At 35.6% G+C, this 17,438-nt stretch overlaps 2 protein-coding genes and 1 long non-coding RNA gene across 3 annotated transcripts; all 3 read left to right on the top strand.

The window, feature by feature from the left end:
• The first annotated feature begins 1,132 nt into the window (after nucleotides 1–1,132).
• LOC141293275 (uncharacterized) lies at nucleotides 1,133–5,279 on the top strand. Its single transcript, XM_073825304.1, has 6 exons — nucleotides 1,133–1,187; nucleotides 3,192–3,488; nucleotides 3,581–3,658; nucleotides 4,121–4,159; nucleotides 4,289–4,336; nucleotides 4,664–5,279. The coding sequence occupies exons 1-6, from the start codon at nucleotides 1,133–1,135 to the stop codon at nucleotides 4,747–4,749; spliced, it is 603 nt and encodes a 200-aa protein (XP_073681405.1). The 3' UTR covers nucleotides 4,750–5,279.
• Nucleotides 5,280–5,628: 349 nt separating this feature from the next.
• LOC141294296 (uncharacterized) lies at nucleotides 5,629–9,305 on the top strand. The gene is made up of 9 exons (XM_073826369.1): nucleotides 5,629–5,956; nucleotides 6,144–6,194; nucleotides 6,317–6,403; nucleotides 6,480–6,498; nucleotides 8,193–8,224; nucleotides 8,312–8,343; nucleotides 8,431–8,497; nucleotides 8,607–8,635; nucleotides 8,704–9,305. Exons 2-9 carry the CDS (start codon nucleotides 6,155–6,157, stop codon nucleotides 8,794–8,796), a joined length of 399 nt encoding a protein of 132 aa, XP_073682470.1. The 5' UTR covers nucleotides 5,629–5,956; nucleotides 6,144–6,154; the 3' UTR covers nucleotides 8,797–9,305.
• A 5,484-nt stretch (nucleotides 9,306–14,789) lies between these two features.
• Nucleotides 14,790–15,472, top strand: LOC141293341 (uncharacterized). The gene is made up of 4 exons (XR_012340726.1): nucleotides 14,790–15,070; nucleotides 15,156–15,209; nucleotides 15,281–15,334; nucleotides 15,416–15,472. It is a non-coding gene; the product is annotated as an uncharacterized lncRNA (long non-coding RNA).
• The last annotated feature ends 1,966 nt before the right edge of the window (nucleotides 15,473–17,438 follow it).

Here is a 17,438-nt window from a genome sequence, read left to right as displayed (position 1 = left end):
GAGTCTGTTGCTTTTGTAACTCCTAGCAACCTTTCAGAGCAGATCCTCTTTGCTCAAAGAAGAATTTCCTATTCTCTGTTTGACCGATTTATATAATCACCAAACCCCTTGTTCAAACAGGCCAGAGACATTTAATATCTGACATTAAGGTGACCTCGATTTTTTTCTCAGAACCCAGGCAGTAGATCCTTTTCAGGCGTTGAAGGCGACAGCGATGGGTGTAGATTGTTGTTACAATGACCCCATTAAGACTATCCGTAAACGCTTTAAATTAACGGCGCTGCATTGTTCCCGTGGTATCTCTCTGACACAAGCAGTTGCAAACGTCATTAGTGACCCACTCACACAACGTGCCTAAATTGTTTGGCCTTCAAGGTGTAAATAAAATGAATGAGGGGATGTGTAAATATCACCTAAAACAGACAGAATTCTCTAAGGGCTAAAAATATACATTTTCAATCTGCTAAAGAATGCTGTTGGCTAATATTTGCTGGGGTTTATTGATGGCATTGTTTTTTCCTCAAAAAGGGACTAAAGCATTCCATCTAGAAACATAAAAACAATTTTTTAATCTGCTATTTGTCTTCCACTGATTTGTCTGTTTTGTATTTTTTCAGAAGTGCATAACACAGCGTCTCTATGCAAACAGGCCTGATTACTCAGCATTTTACTTAACCTAACTTAATTTAACTTAAAGGTTTGCCATCCAGACACCTTTAATCACAGTGTGATTCATAATCTAACTTTAAGGACCATTGTACTTCTTGTTTCAGTTCACAAAAGCTAATACATCAAGTGAAAGTGATTCTATAAACATCCCTTTTCTAGTATCTTCATCACTCGTGCGAATTACCTGCTTATGGAGATTGATTTTTACTTTTAGTTTTCTTACTCATGTGGTCAGTTTGACAATTTTGACCTCATTCTGAAATTGATTTGCGGTAATTGGTTAAATATCTATATTTTTTTTATGTAAAACTGAATTCTTCCACAGAAATGTCAAGTTGAACTGGCATTTTGCCCTTTTTAAGGTAAGTCTCATTACTTACTTCCCTCTCAGACACTTTCAGAGCACTGTCTATTGTTCAGTTTTAATCTAAAGTTTGTTCACAGTGTCTACAGACATAGTGAAATGGCCCTGTTCATCTATATTATCTTTTACCTTGTACTGGAGGTTAAATCGCAAGGTAAGCAATCTTAGTGGTTTCCATTTATCTTCCCAAATGAACACTGCAGTTTTGTTTTTATTATAACGAATAAAAATTTTATAGCTCTAGAACTGACTTTTACAAATGTTGGTGACACTTTACAATTTACGTTTCATTTGCTAACATTAATTATACATTATTGAGCAATGAACAATACCTCTAGAGCCTTTATTCATTTTAGCTAATGTTGATCTACATGTTTTCGAATACATTTTTGAGATCAAAAGTTCCATCTGTTAACATTAGTTATTGCAATGTGAACACATGAACATTGGTATTAACTAATATTAACAAAGGTTAATTCTGTAAAAATGTATTACTTATTGTTAGTCCATGTTAATGCGTTAACTAATGTTAATAATTTGTGACCCTGGACCACAAAACCAGTCATAAGTGTAAAATCGTTGAAATTGAGATTTATACATCACCAGTATTTGGCCGAGATACAACTATTTAAAAATCTGGATTCTGAGGATTCAAAAAAATCTAAATATTGAGAAATTCACCTTTAAAGTTGTCCAAATGAAGTTCCTAGCAATACATATTACTTTGATCTTTACCTAATATCCTAAGTATTTTTGGCATAAAAGAAAATTTTATCATTTTGAACCCTATAATGTATTTTTTACTATTGCTACAAATATACCCATGCTACTTAAGACTGGTTTTGTGGTACAGGGTCACATTTTACTTTTATTTATTTTATTTATTTATTTACTTGTTATTGTAAAGTGTTAATAATATTTTAACATTTTTTAAAAATAATCTTTTACTTCGTATTATAGAGTCAATAGTTTCGTAAAAGCTACACTTTAAAAATAAAGGTGCTTCACGATGCCATAGAAGACCCTTTTTAGTCTAAATGGTTCCATAAAGAACCTTTAACATCTGAAGAACCGTTCTGTTTCACAAAAGGTTCGTTGTGGCAAAAGAAGGTTCTTCAGATTATAAAAAGGTAAGAAAGAGATGGTTCTTTAAAGAACCTTTGACTAAATGATTCTTTGTGGAACCAAAAATGGTTCTTCTATGGCATCGCTGTGAAGAACCTTTTAAGGCACCTTTATTTTTAAGAGTGTATGTGGTCCAATTTTAAGTAATACTGGACTTGTATTAAATTAAAGGAGAAGTTCACTTTCAGAACAAAACTTTCCAGATAATTTACTCACCCCCTTGTCATCCAAGATATTCATGTCTTTCCTTCTTCAGTCAATAAGAAATTATGTTTCTTGAGGAAAGAAAATCAGAAATTATCTCCAGATAGTGGACTTCAATGGTGACCAAAAGTTTGAACTTCCAAAATGCAGTTTAAACGCAGCTTCAAATGGCTCTAAACGATCCCAGCCGAGGAAGAAGAGTCTTATCTAGTGAAACGATCGGTAATTTTCAAACAAACTGACAATTTATATACTTTTAACCTCAAATTCTCATCTTGTCTTGTCTCTGTGATGCGCATGTAGGGCGATTTTTGAAGTAGGGGAAGAAAACAAGGGAGTTTTTCAATATACTCTGTATAGACCGTATTGAACCAGAAAAAAACAAAAACAAAAAAAAACATGCAGTTCACGCAGACTTAGAAAAGACAAGCACTTGAGGTTAAAAAGTATATAAATTGTCAATTTGTTTTGAAAATGACCAATCGTTTTGCTAAATAAGACCCTTCTTCCTCGGCTGAGATCGTTTAGAGCCCTTTGAAGCTGCATTTAAACTGCATTTTAGAAGTTCTAACGTTACATCACACCATTGAAGTCCATGTCCTGATTTTTTTTCCTCAAGAAGCATAATTTCTTATTGACTGAAGACAGAAAGACACAAACATCTTGAATGACAAGGGGGAGAGCAAATTATCTGTACATTTTTGTTCTGGACGAGAATTTCTCCTTTAAGGACATTAACACATGCAACACTTTTTTATTTATTGTTTACTGTTATTTATTGTTACATTTTGCTGAAAAGGTGAATTTGCGTGTCCTATGTTTGTTATAGGATTGCCGAAGGCCAAGCTGACAATAGTTCCAACATTTGCTACTGATGAAGAAGAGGTGCAGATGGTCTGTAAAGGTTATGAGGATCAGCACATGTCTGAGTGCATGTTTTACCCTGCCGGACAGGAGACATTTTCAAAACCAAGTGCATCGTGTGACTTCTCCATTAACGGCACCGACCTGATCGCATGGTCACAAAATCAGGAGAGTTCATATGTCAACATATACTGCTACTATACTGTGCATGGCGTAAATGAAACATCACCTCATTCAGACAGAGTCTCAGTAAGGGTTAGAGGTAAGCTGTTCACAAACTATTTGTAATAGACAGTTAAAGTGTTTTTTTTTTTTTCAAAGCAGATGTTTCAAAGCAGTTTTTGTTTTTGTAAGGTTTGACTGCCATGTCATCTTTGCCACCAATCACACAGGGCAGCCCAACTACAATGATTCTCAATGGAACCTTTCAAGGTTGGAATTATAATTGAAATTCCAGATTTTCTCATTTAAATAACTTAATGATTAATATAGTTGTGACATAAGAAAATAATAGGAAGGAGTTCAGTTTTTGAAAAGGAGTTTATTTTCTTGAATTGATATTTTTTTAATTGATATGGTAAAGTGGGGCGAGGCATATGGGAGATTGTCGCCGCTCCCTTTTTAATTAGCCAATAGGATTTAGTTTATGTCACAGGCATGAGCCTTGTATTTGCATTGAAAAAAGTTTTTGAAAATGAAAGTAAAAGACAAAATTTGTATGTATATTTTTGCTAAAATTTAATTATGCCAAATTTTATATAGATACCCTATCTACAAATAAGTTAAATAAGTTCTTCAAGGCTTTGTAAAGCCAAATTGAGTCTTTCTTATTCTAGCACTCTCTATTATTAACTGGTCCTGGCAATTTCATTATCATTTAAACATTCATTTCAGCAAATTTGTCCACTGCGTCAACAACAAACACAACAACATGTGAGTTGCCTTGATTGATTTTTATTACCTAACAACCAACGTAATTCTTTTTCATTTTGTACACATACCTCCTTTTAATTTTTAATTTGTTTAACATGTACTGTAACTCTTGTTCTGTTGGTTCAATAGCTTTGGCTATAACATCCAGTACTGAAATCATAATAGATCCAATAACAAGTAAGTGTTTTTTTTGTTTTGTTTCTCATAACATTTTGATCAGTTGGCTTTAAACTACTCATCTAAGGCCTGGTTTCACAGACAGGGCTTAGACTAAATCAGGATTAGGCCATAGTTCAGTTAGGACATTTAAGTAATTTTTATAAATGTGCCTTAGAAAAAACATTACTGGTGTGCATCTTGAGACAAAACAAAGGCACTGGCATGTTTTAAGATCAATCAGTGCAAGTTTGTTTCAGTTGAAACAGCTCAGACTTACACTTTAGTCTGGGACTAGGCTTAAGCCTTGTCTGTGAAACTGGGGGTAAATGTGTTGTGTTACTACAGATATGTCCAGTCCAAGTACTCATGACAGCCATAGTCATAGGTTCACAGATCCTGCAAATGGTGAGTCCTCAGGTCGTCTCCTCTGATTTGTAACATTACTGTAATTATGTTAGTAACATTTGATTGATTTATTTACCAATCCTCAGCATCCTTGGAATCGACTACACTTATTGATACTACAGAACATGCATACAAACGGTAGAGAGGTCTTCAAACTCTACATTGCCATCATCATCAGTCTTTTTCAATTATTTTCCAGTCTTTTTGCATTTCAGTTTTCACAGACACTAGTCCATATCGCGATTTGAATTAAGTGACAGACCAACTTTTGATTTATTAATCCAAAAATCGACGAATTCTGTGGTATTCCGCGCTATAGTAAAGTCGGTTTTTATGAATGGACTGCGCGATCCCGTCCGTGTTTTCGCAGAGGAGACATTGTAAACGCGCGATCATGTAGAGACAGAAATGACATACCTTCGTGTAAATAGGATAAATAACATAAGGCAATTTAGTTTGTTTGTTTTATGAAATTCGGAATTTTGCATGCCTTTACGTTTGGGGGGGCAGTCACAGCATTTAGGGGGGCATTGCCCCACCTTGCCCATGCCTATATCCGGGCCTGCCTAACAACCAACGTAATTCTTTTTCATTTTGTACACATACCTCCTTTTAATTTTTAATTTGTTTAACATGTACTGTAACTCTTGTTCTGTTGGTTCAATAGCTTTGGCTATAACATCCAGTACTGAAATCATAATAGATCCAATAACAAGTAAGTGTTTTTTTTTTTTTTCTCATAACATTTTGATCAGTTGGCTTTAAACTACTCATCTAAGGCCTGGTTTCACAGACAGGGCTTAGACTAAATCAGGATTAGGCCATAGTTCAGTTAGGACATTTAAGTAATTTTTATAAATGTGCCTTAGAAAAAACATTACTGGTGTGCATCTTGAGACAAAACAAAGGCACTGGCATGTTTTAAGATCAATCAGTGCAAGTTTGTTTCAGTTGAAACAGCTCAGACTTACACTTTAGTCTGGGACTAGGCTTAAGCCTTGTCTGTGAAACTGGGGGTAAATGTGTTGTGTTACTACAGATATGTCCAGTCCAAGTACTCATGACAGCCATAGTCATAGGTTCACAGATCCTGCAAATGGTGAGTCCTCAGGTCGTCTCCTCTGATTTGTAACATTACTGTAATTATGTTAGTAACATTTGATTGATTTATTTACCAATCCTCAGCATCCTTGGAATCGACTACACTTATTGATACTACAGAACATGCATCAGGTAAATACTTTAAAATGTATATTTCTGTATATATGGTTTTAAAAATTCTCAGTTCACATCTAAGATTAATAAATTGACTAATTCATCTCTTAATCAGATGTGAAGTAGAACGTGTTCAGGCCAAACAAGATTAATTAACATGTTGAATATAATGCAGATATGCTAATGGTCAGTTTCTTCTTTACAGTTTTTCCGGTGATGACTGAAGTCTCTGAAATCAAAAAGTACTCAAATACAAGTAAGTAACTTTACTCAGAGGATAGGTTATTCAATGTAGCACATTCATTAGAAACAGTGCATTCAGTGCAACAGTGCAACAGTGTATTTCTGGTTTATTTTTCTTATCTTTGTCTCACACAGAAATGTTTTTCTTCATTGCTGTGGTTGCAAGTGGTGGAGGAATTGTACTGACTGCACTTATGGGCATCTGTTTGTACGGATGTACACGTAAGTGTAAAAAACTAATATGTCTTCTATATGGCTTATATTTTTAACATTTTGACAGATGTTTCTTTCATTGCAGGAAAGTCAAAGGCTGAGAGGTAAGGATGTATCTGAGTATATTTTGAGCACATACAGTCAAGCCCGAAATTATTCATACCCCTGGCAAATTCTGACTTAAAGTTGCTTTTATTCAACCAGCGAGTTTTTTTATTATTAGAAATGACACAGACGTCTCCCAGAAGATAATGAGATGATGTACAAGAGGCATCATTGTGGAAAAAATGATTACTTTATCTTTTATTTACATTTGAACGAAAAGTGGCATGTCCAAAATTATTCATACCCTTCTAAATAATCAATAAAAAAAGCCTTTATTGGCTATTACAGCAATCAAACACTTCCTATAATTGCTGACCAGCTTTTTGCATGTTTTCACTGGTATTTTTGCCCATACATCTTTAGAGATGAGCTCCAACTCTTTCAGGTTGGAGGGTCTCCTTGCCATCACCACCACATCTTTAACTTCCTCAACAGATTCTCAATTGGATTTAAGTCAGGACTCTGGCGGGGCCACTGCAAAATGTTAATGTTTTTTTTTTGTCTGCTAATCATTTCTTCACCACTTTTGCTGTGTGTTTTGGGTCGTTGTCATGCTGAAATGTCCACTGGTGCCCAAGGCCAAGTTTCTCTGCAGACTGCCTGATGTTGTTGTTGAGAATTTTGATGTATTGCTCCTTTTTCATGGTGCCGTTTACTGTGATTAGGTTCCCTGGACCACTGGTTGAAAAACACCCCTAAACATTAGGTTCCCACCACCATGTTTGACAGTGGGGATGGTGTTCTTAGGGTTGAAGGCTTCTCCTTTTTTAATGCCAAATGAAGGCTACATCATTGTGGCCAAACAATTCAATTTTTGTTTCATCTGACCATAAAACAGAAGACCAGAAGTCTTCTTCTCTGTGCAGATGAGCATTTGCAAAGGCCAAGCAGGCTTTTGTGTGCCTTATCTGGAGAAGTGGTGTCCTCCTTGGTCTGCGTCCGTAAAACCCTGCGTTGGACTGTCTGCTTGAGATGTTGCCACCAACAGAGCCCAGATTCATCAGGATGGCCTTGGTGGTGATCCTCTCTTACTCTTTCCTCCTGGCCAGCACAGGTGTCACTTTTGGCTTCCGACCACGTCCTCTGAGATTTTTCACAGTGCAGAACGTCATGTATTTTTAATAATACTTTGCACTGAAGCCACTGGAACTTCAAATCATTTAGATATGGTCTTATAGCCCTTTCCTGACTTGTGAGCAGCCACAATGCGCAGCCGCAGGTCCTCAGTGAGCTCCTTTGTCTTAGCCATGACTGTCCACAAACCAACAGCAAAGAGCTTCTGTTTTTCACCTGTTGAGTTGATTAAAACAGCTGTTCCCACTGAATCAGGGTAATTAGAACAGCTTGGACTATTTAGAATGGTATAGAACTTTGGATTTTCCATAGACTGTGACAGTTTGCAAAGGGTATGAATAATTTTGGATATGCCAATTTTTCTTTCAAATGTAATTAAAAGCTGAGAATTTTTTTTCTACAATAATGCCTCTTGTACATTGTCTTATAATCTTTTGGGAGAAGCCTGTGTCATTTCCGTTAAAAAAAAACTTGCTGGTTGAATAAAAGTAACTTTAAGTCAGAATTTGCCAGGGGTATTAATAATTTTGGGCTAGACTGTATATGAAATTATTAAAGAAATAGTTCACCAGTGGAAAAAAATAAAGAAAGCACAAATTATATTTGTGAAATTGACTAGGATTTGGATCGAGTTCAACAGTAAAAAACAGGGTAAGTTTTAACCCCCAAAAATGTAAGCCACTTCCTCAAAACATAAGGTTTTGCCAAGGTTTGCTGAAATGTCAGTCTATATTGTAGGACTTGTTTTACCAACGGCCAGTACAGATTCAGTAAGTATCAGTTTACATTTGTTAGAATGGTTAATGGGATAATTTTTATATTTACCGCTGTTTAATAGATCACTCTTTGTTATTTAGCCTGCAGATGATGATCCAGTGCTTTACTCAACCATTAACTTCATGCAACCCCCCTCTCAAACACCAGGTAAAGAGTAAAACGAGTCCCCTCTCTATATTATGTTGCCTTCATTTTGTTAGTTCTCTCAAACTCTATCGTGGTCATTATTTGATATCTGATGTGTCATGTTATGCAGGAAACAGTGAAGAACCAGTGCAAACTGGGGTGAGTAAAGCACTTGGTTACACATTACACATTATTTATGTTCATTTTAAAATTAAATTTTCCTACAGGTTGAACTGAATCATTTGTATTACACCATCCTCACCAAACCAGCCATCTCCAGTGACAGCAGGACAGTTTACAGTCAACTGAAGGTCCACTGAAAGAATACAACTCTGTCTGCTACCGTTTTAATTTTCAAAAGGATTTAAAGCCTTTTTAATGTAAATGTTAGACTTCTGGTTTTTAATTTCCATATCTTAACCTTTCAAAACTGTGTCATAAGTTCTGTCTAAATTCAGTACTTGCATTTTCTGTAGTTTCACACTTACAGTTTAACCAAATCAGAAGGCACACTGCATTAATATGCATACATTTAAGCAACAGTAATTTCATAACAATTGTTATATAGTGTTATTATGAATGGACACAAGGATACTCATATTATGTCCTATTGCTTTGTGTGATTTTTTTACCTGATGTTTATTATTTAAAGCACCTCATTTTTATGTTTCCTTCTTTTGTACTTTTCCCCTGTTCAAAAGTATGTCTCAAATCTCATTGAAGACTGGAACAGGAATGGAACAGGAATATAATATATTAGGATAGAAAACGAATTTTAAATTGGACTAATATTTCACAATGTTACTGTTTTTACTGTATTTTTGATCAAATAAATGTAGCCTTGGTGAGCAGTTTTTAAAACATTTTAAAAAGTCTTACCAAGCCCAAACTTTAAACGGAGGTGTACTTTAATACGCTCTCAACTTGGCAAACCTGCAGAATACAGCCTGTATTATACAGACAATAACTTAGGTATAGATGACAATAAGACTGATACATGTATCCGATCACTGTGGATATGAGTCAGATGACAGCGCCCTCTACTGTCTAAAACATGGATTTACAGTGATATATGCGACAAGATGGCCGTCTTCTCATTAAACGAAAGTTTTATCACTACTGCAAACATTATGGTACATTGAGCTATAGCACATATAGGTTATATAATGGTCCTTTAAAATAGGAAGCAATTAAAACCTTAAATATTATTTAATATATTCACCTTTTTCTTACATAATCCGCTGTTTTGTACAGCTAAACATAGTTGGATGCGGATGAGACCAGAAGCCAGACCCATAAAAAGTAAGATTACATCACTGTAGCATTACATCACTTGCTCATCAATAGATCCTCTCCAGAGAATGGGTGAAAACGACAGATTATTTCCATGTTTTTGCCACAAATATAAGTATTATTATGTACGGAAAGCACATACTCTATTTCTCCCACTCTCTCTCCCTCAGACGCACACACATACAGTTTTCACACAAGTTAGCATACATGCTAGTGTTGTTAGCCTGCTTTGACGTTTAACAACTTAAAAACTACATGACAATTCTCACACGTGAGGTAACAACGGCATGGTCTTGAAGAAAATGAACTTATGCTGCCTTCATGTGCTATAGTAATTATGGTAAATACCAAAATCCGACATCTAAATTGCACATGAACACCCACTCACGTTGTAATTTCCACTGGAAAGCTCGAAATTTATGATACCCGAGTTGCCGAGATGGGATAAACTTTGACCTTTCAACATGGCGGACAGCAACGAAACTATGCTGAATGATAAGCATTGCATGATGTTAAAAGTTCTCTGCTGTTTAGTTGGTTAGTTTGTAGCACCCATAATGCTGGGGCATAAAGGATTTTAATAACGTCGCTATTTAAACGTAGAGTTGTCTTTAAAAATACCGTTAAGAGAAGATGCTAGCTTGTGGTGGCTCGCCTCCAGTAGGTGTCACGATGCAGGCAGGAACACACGAACAACGACGTAAATAAAAGACGTATATTTAATAAATCCAACGGAATACAGGCAGACACAGGAACACCAGGGGAAAACATCCATATAACATTAAAGACCGACCAGAGTACTGGGAAAACACACACCTTAAATAGACAGACTAATTACAAACACAGGTGCAGACAATAAGGGAGAAACCAAACACACTCAGAACTGCGGGGGAAAATGGGAAAAACCAACAAGAAAGTCCGGGGGTGTGACAGTAGGGTGCTGTGCGGTACAGTGTTCTGAAGGAGGCAATTTTCTCATGTTATTTTATTTGGTCTGTTTTACCAAAGTAGCATGTGTGGACAAATTGCGAGTCTGCCATGTTTCTCTTCACTACGACAACAAAAGCACCTGAACACGACACACTGGTAATTTCCACTTCACAAGTGGAAAGCATCATCTTTCCCATATCACATGAAGACAGCATTAAATTTCACTATTAGTAGAGCTACCGCTGCCGATCACTTTTGAGAGAAGCATAGACTTGAGAGAGGTAATTCTCTGTTTGTAAAACAAAACTTTTAAAACAATGTATATGATTTTTCGGGCAGAGAACCTGGGGAGGTTTGAATATTCTGAAGTGCACTATGAAGAAATGTGAGTGTTTTTAAACTGTATAACCACACTTTAAGGTATACAAGTTTGTTTGCTGAAAACTTACTATTGTCGTTTTGTCATTTTAGCAGAATCAAGGACAGCTCAGCTAATAAGCATTTTGATTAGTCATTCATAAAAAAATAAAGAGCTTTACTTTGCCTATGTATTGTAATGCCCTGCTCTTATTAAAGACTGGGGTTCATTTTCAGGAAGGAACTACTGAGAGCACAAACAGGACCATAAACAACACATTTAACCCCATACTGCACACATGTCTTCTCATCTTGGTCATTTATCAATTAATTTTTTTCAGGACTATGTACACTGTACATTGTAAAAAAAATTCCACTGACTTCAACTTCAACTTCAAACTTAAGTTTAGTTGCCGCCTTATTAAAAAAAAAAGTACAATCAAATTAGTTGTAGTAATTTCAACTGAAATTAGATTAACTGACTTTAAAAATTTAGTTGATTCTTGTTTAACTAAAAAAATTAATTTGAAATTGGTATATATTAAAGGGGTCATCAGATGCCCATTTTCATATGTTCATATGATTCTTTAGGGTTTTAATGAAAAGTTTATAATACACTTTGGTTAAAATTTCTCAATAGTAGTGTAATGAAACACCCTTTTACCTTGTCAAAATCAGCTCTGCAAAAAATCAACTCACTTTATTGCATGGTCCCTTTAAATGCAAATGAGCTCTGCTCGTCCCACTCCTCTCTGCTGTGGGATTATGAGCCATAATGTTTACTTTAGCCGTGTTTAGCGGTGAAACTTGCCAACAAGCACATTATTAAGAAAGGCCATTGGCAAAGATGCATAAAAAACCCTTATACTCACTTCTGCTGTGGGTGACGCTGTATCAGGAATGATTCGCGTGAACATAGACGCATGGCGCTTTCCTTTAAAAAAAAAAAAAAAAAGTAACGTTAACGTTATCCTCTGGATCTTTCATCCGATGACCCCTTTGAACAAAACATTTTCACCGTTTATCACACTAGTGTGCTTCAATGTTTAATCAGGAAGCTTTAAAATTTAATTGCTTTTAAATGCTTGTATTTTGTACAAAATTGCACAAAGTCACACTTGACAAGTGAATGGGGAAGATCACAAAAAACTTTATTTTAAAATGCTTTTATTTTCTGATAAGGGGCACAAAGTAACGTATGCTGTTCCCTGTTAAATCTGACCATAATGACATACAAGGAAGAACAAATTAAGATTATTTCCATTATAATATTTCATTCACATTAACAAACACTTTTTTCATTTTTGAATCACATCTTTTGGAGCACAAAATGTGCATCTCTTCCTTTTCTCTCCATGGCCTGTGACAGTTGAAGGCATGGTGTTTGTGTGTCTCTCACCAGTGTAGCAGAAGGCAATGCTCGAGGTACTACTCACAATAGTTTGTATGCATGGATGTGTGTGTGTGTGTGTGTGTGTGTGTGTGTGTGTGTGTGTGTGAGATAGTGTAAGTATACATGCATCCACACATGCACAGGTCCAAGGCCTTTATGTTTGCAAGCACAACATGCTTGTGAACAATATAGTTGTTTCTCTTCCTTGTATTCTTCCCCATTCACTTTCAATGGCCGGCCATTTTTGAGTGTGATTTTGTGCAGTTTTGTACAAAATTAAATCTTTTAAAACATAAAAGCACAATAATGTGATAAACAATGCAATTTTTTTTTATAATTTTTTGTTTAATATTGTAAAAATTATTCATAAAAAATATTTTCTTCACAAGGTAGTACACTTGCTGTCTATGTCTATTTCATCAAAAATAGAAGAGCCTTTAAATAGAAGAGGTCTTGTTTTTGCAGCTCTAGCTTTGCTTAACCACAGTTGTGTCCTCACAAAAGGAAGGACCTCAACATTTCAGGCAAACAGGGGCGCCGCTAAGGGAGGGAAAGTTAGGACAATTCTAAGGGCCCACGCCCTTTAGGGGCCCCCAGAGATCTGCTTTGGTGTGGTAGGCGGGGCCCAACCTCATATTTTGTCATAGGGCCCAAAATTGCGAGCAGCGCCCCTGCAGACAAATACAAACTAATCCATATAATACTCAAATATGAAAATGATATTCAGAACTTCCCTTAGCATTAGAAAAATAAAATGTTTGTGATCTCATTTATTAAGTTAAACATCCTTTAAGTAACTGATCATTCTAGTATATCGTGCTTAATGTTACAGAGGCATATTGTTCCATTTGGTTTATAGGTTTCCTTTCATCGCTTTCTACTTCCTCATGTACTGATGTGGTGTGTGTCTGTATGTCAGTCCATCACTCTTTCATGTCACGCTGACATGGTGCTGCTCATCCCCCTCATCTTTACATTTTTTCTGGAGGTTCAACCTCAAAGTAAGTCACAATTTTCATTTTTAAATTCAATTTGATCTCATATCCAGGGTCTGTTATCCTCTGCTTTAGAATAGTAAGCACATTTGTCTTTAATATTTGCACTGATTTTAGTTACTACCAAGATTTACAGTATAGTACAATCAATATTTAAAGCCCAAATAACAACTGCATAACATTTAACAATTACAGACAAAATATGCACAGCTATACTTGCTATATCAAGCAATTTGTGGATAAGAGGAAGTGATGATGAAATTATACTTCAGTGCTTTTGCATTTACACTATTTTAAAATGTATATAATACATGTGTATTTGTATAAGTATAAATTCTGGTATGTCTAAATAGCACATGCTGTATGTTCTTCAGCTTGTCAGTTGCAGTTGTTTTAGTTCTTTGTTCTGACAGAAAAGCTAATGTTAAATTTAGGTTCTTTGCAGGGTGCAGTGTTCTTCTAGCTGCATGCATGAATTAGACGCATGTTGTCAGAAATAACTTGTAGGTGATATATCACAACACCACTGAAGAATATTTGAACTGTTGCCTCTAATCTACATTGTTCTTTCTCAACATTTGACTTGAAGGACACCCATTGTCTAACACAATATTCAAGGGCCCCATTATTGGCTATTTTCTCTGGTATTTCTGCTATATTCATGACGATGCTGCTTGTTTTCAAAACTTTTATTAACAGAAACTGGAAGTGTTGATATATTAAAAAAAAATGAACGATGAATAGCTTTGTGATAAGATTCAAGATTTTGATTTGTTGTGGTATTTATTAACATGTCTTGATTGTATTGTGTTTTTAGTATATGATTTAAGTTATATGTATTTTTTAATATTTTAGATTTTTTGGAAGTTTGCGGAGGCCCTCAGTGGGCCCTTCAAAAACCACTTCTCTTTTATGGTCAAAGCAAGTTACTTTTGTTCACATTAGTTCAATTAGTTTCTTGTTTTAAAATATGAGCCTTTATAATGTAATATTTTAGAGTTTTATTCTGACCAATGAATTATCCTTGTGTTTAGCAGCTTATATTTACATTTTATATTTGATGTATTGTTATTTGAAGGTTTACTGTATTTCTGTTACAGCATTTTCTGATCTGTCCCAGCTGATAGCATCTCCAACATCAGTGGAGAAAGACACAAGCACAGCACAATTGAAACATGATGCACATGATGTACCGTCTGGTTTGAGTCAGAGTAAGGGGTTTGTTTTTGTACTGTAAAATATTACAGTAAAATCTCACTGTTTAGCACTGAGCATCGTTTATGAGTGACTTTTCTTCTAAGATATGACTGTGTGTGATTGCAGATGAGCGGCCAAACATTAGTGTCATCCATCAATCTGAACGTGGCCTATATAGAGTTTTCTGTGAAATACCAGGATCAGATAATGGTGGTTATGCTTGTTTTCTTTCTCTTGGAGATAAATATCCACAATTTAAGAAGACACAGTCTTATGAACTGTCTGGAAAAACACATTGTAGTTTTACAGTCATGGAATATGAATTTTCAATTAATCTGAAGTCAGTCAAGAATAAAGTAGTGAGCTGCAGTTATTCTCCAGAAAAAGCACCATCCAAACGATCGTATAGTGAGAAGTTCAACCTAACAGGTTTGTAATGTTAGTGTTATCTTCACATTTGTAAATTAAATATTAATTCCAGTTTGTAAAATCTCATTTTCTTCCTCGTTCCTAGTTTTTTTCCCTGTGCAAACTCCTTCACCACCAACAACAACAACAAGAACATTACGTAAGTTCATCATTTATGATTATTGACTTCTGTGATGATTATTTGATATCTTGCCAAAGTTTTCTTTGCAGATTCAACACCAACACAAAACTTTTTTACAAGTGCTACAACAATAGAGCCAAAAAGTGAGTAAACTAAATGCAACAACATTTGTGACAATTCCTTCTTTACCAACAACTTTGAATAGTAACTTCTTAATATTTCAGCAACTCTGGCTAGAGAATCCAGTACTTGTTATGAGACCACAATGAACTCTACAACTGGTGAGCACCTTTATTATTAAGATTTAATTTTATGATTTTGCAACACCACCAATAGAATTTAAAGAGACTGTGATAAAACAATTCTCACAGTAAAATCCAGCCCTGAGGATGCGTGTTGGAGTTCTGATGAGATTTTTTTCCCTGCAGTCACGAGGATCTGAAACACTGAGTTTCATTTTGTATTTGCCCTCAAAATTGAGGAACAGTTTGTAGATTCAGCCACAGTCCTCATGACATTAAAGACTTCATTGCGTAATATAGCATTTAAAGAATATAAATATATATGGAAATATAATAATCTGGTTTAGAATAGCTAAACACAGGTCAAGAGGCAAAACAAATGAATGTTATATAGATTTGAGGATGTGAACTTTAAGGAAGTAGATCATTATTCGGTCATTCTGAGGTGAAGTAGTCAGATATGACTGTTCTTCTGCGTGACTGCCCTCAAAACGACGAAATATCACATCCTCGGCAAGAAAGATGTACAGTTATTCTTAAATGTAATGTATAACTACATGCTCAAAGTAGTTGAGAAACTAAATCAGTGAGAAAATAAGAAATTGTGGAAATAATAAATATGTTTATTTACTATTTGTTTGATGATACATTATAGAAACTACTCATACCACGTCACAAGCTGTCAATGTCACATGGAACACGACAGTGGGTGAGTTACTGCAATACAATGTAGGTTGTTGTAAAAACATATGCTGTTGTTAAAGGTACACTATATGTCTTTTTGTCTCATCCTGAATCACCATGCACCTATAATAGGTGTTTATATTCAGACTATTTTATGCTATGTGTGCACACCAAACGCGAAGCGAATATTCTCATTGCATTGTCACTCTGGATTACTCGCAGGATATTTTCACTCACACGAACAAAATAATTGTGTAATGCTTTCCTCCACTTTCTGATAGGCCTTCAACCAGACGTCTCAAACTTGATATGTCAATAAGTTTCTCGCTGATTGGCTTGCACGACAATGCGGCATGCATATTTTATGCTTAGTTTAAATTTTTCAACTTGTCCGCGGAACAGTTTTAATTTTAAAGATTTATTTTTTGCCATTTTTGCCTTTATTTTGATGGAAGAGAGATAGGGGGTGGGATCGGGAAAGGTCCTCGAGTTGGGATTCGAACAAGGGATGTCCAGAGCGCAAGACACTACCCTGGTGGAAAAAACAGCTAAAACCAGCCTAGGTTGGTTGGCTGGTTTTAGCCGGTCAACCAGCCTGATTTTAGCTGTCATAGCTGGAAGGCAGACTGGTTTTAGAGGGGTTTTGGCCAGGCTTGACCAGCTAAAACCAGCTACTTCCAGCTTAAACCAGCTAAGACCAGCCAACCAGCCTAGGCTGGTATTAACAGTTTTTTTCAGCAGTGTGAATATAATTTTATGTGTATTTCTATGTTCATGCGATGCGAGACACTTTCTGTGTGTAAGCTTTGCTGTGTGTGTGCTCAGAAAACTGAATTAAGTTATTTTTTGCAGCGTCAAATTTATCCATATGTCTGCTCATCTCTTACTTCCAGACATTGACATTTTTTAACATTTTATGAGACATGCAGCAAGTGTATGTTAACTTATGTACTGCCAGATAGATCAATACAGTTCAAATGAATGTATCTGACCTCCAAACCATGCAGCAGATTCGTTCTGAAATAATTTCTTCCCAAATCGTCCCCCCCTGTCATCGTTTTTATTTGTTGACGGAAATGTCCATAGAATTTCGTCATAGTTTTGGTTTTTCAAAGCGTGTTTCAGTTTGTTATTGTTTTGTTTTTGTCAGTGAAAAATGTCATTGACGAAAATTATGACGAAAATTATTTGTCAACGAAATTAACACTTGGCGTGGCAGACGGACCTTTCTTACATTTCTGGGTTTCTCATAATGGAAGTCGTCATAGTAGGGTAAAATCTGAGAGCAGTGCATGGGAGAGTACCACAAATATATAATTTT

Source organism: Garra rufa, chromosome 20, assembly GCF_049309525.1.
Source record: "Garra rufa chromosome 20, GarRuf1.0, whole genome shotgun sequence".
Classification (NCBI taxonomy): Eukaryota; Metazoa; Chordata; class Actinopteri; order Cypriniformes; family Cyprinidae; genus Garra; species Garra rufa.
The sequence above is the reverse complement of the archived record's forward strand: the minus strand, read 5'-3'. Positions and strand labels throughout refer to the sequence as shown.

What these genes read in the sequence shown, in the direction of transcription:
- LOC141293275 (XM_073825304.1), top strand. Translation starts at nt 1,133, where the DNA reads ATGGCCCTGTTCATCTATATTATCTTTTACCTTGTACTGGAGGTTAAA. An exon ending in ACTGGAGGTTAAATCGCAAG is followed by an intron (nt 1,188 to 3,191) that starts GTAAGCAATCTT and finishes TGTTTGTTATAG; the next exon opens with GATTGCCGAAGGCCAAGCTG. An exon ending in TCTCAATGGAACCTTTCAAG is followed by an intron (nt 3,659 to 4,120) that starts GTTGGAATTATA and finishes CATTCATTTCAG; the next exon opens with CAAATTTGTCCACTGCGTCA.
- LOC141294296 (XM_073826369.1), top strand. Translation starts at nt 6,155, where the DNA reads ATGACTGAAGTCTCTGAAATCAAAAAGTACTCAAATACAA. An exon ending in GTTCAACAGTAAAAAACAGG is followed by an intron (nt 8,225 to 8,311) that starts GTAAGTTTTAAC and finishes TCTATATTGTAG; the next exon opens with GACTTGTTTTACCAACGGCC. An exon ending in AAGAACCAGTGCAAACTGGG is followed by an intron (nt 8,636 to 8,703) that starts GTGAGTAAAGCA and finishes ATTTTCCTACAG; the next exon opens with GTTGAACTGAATCATTTGTA.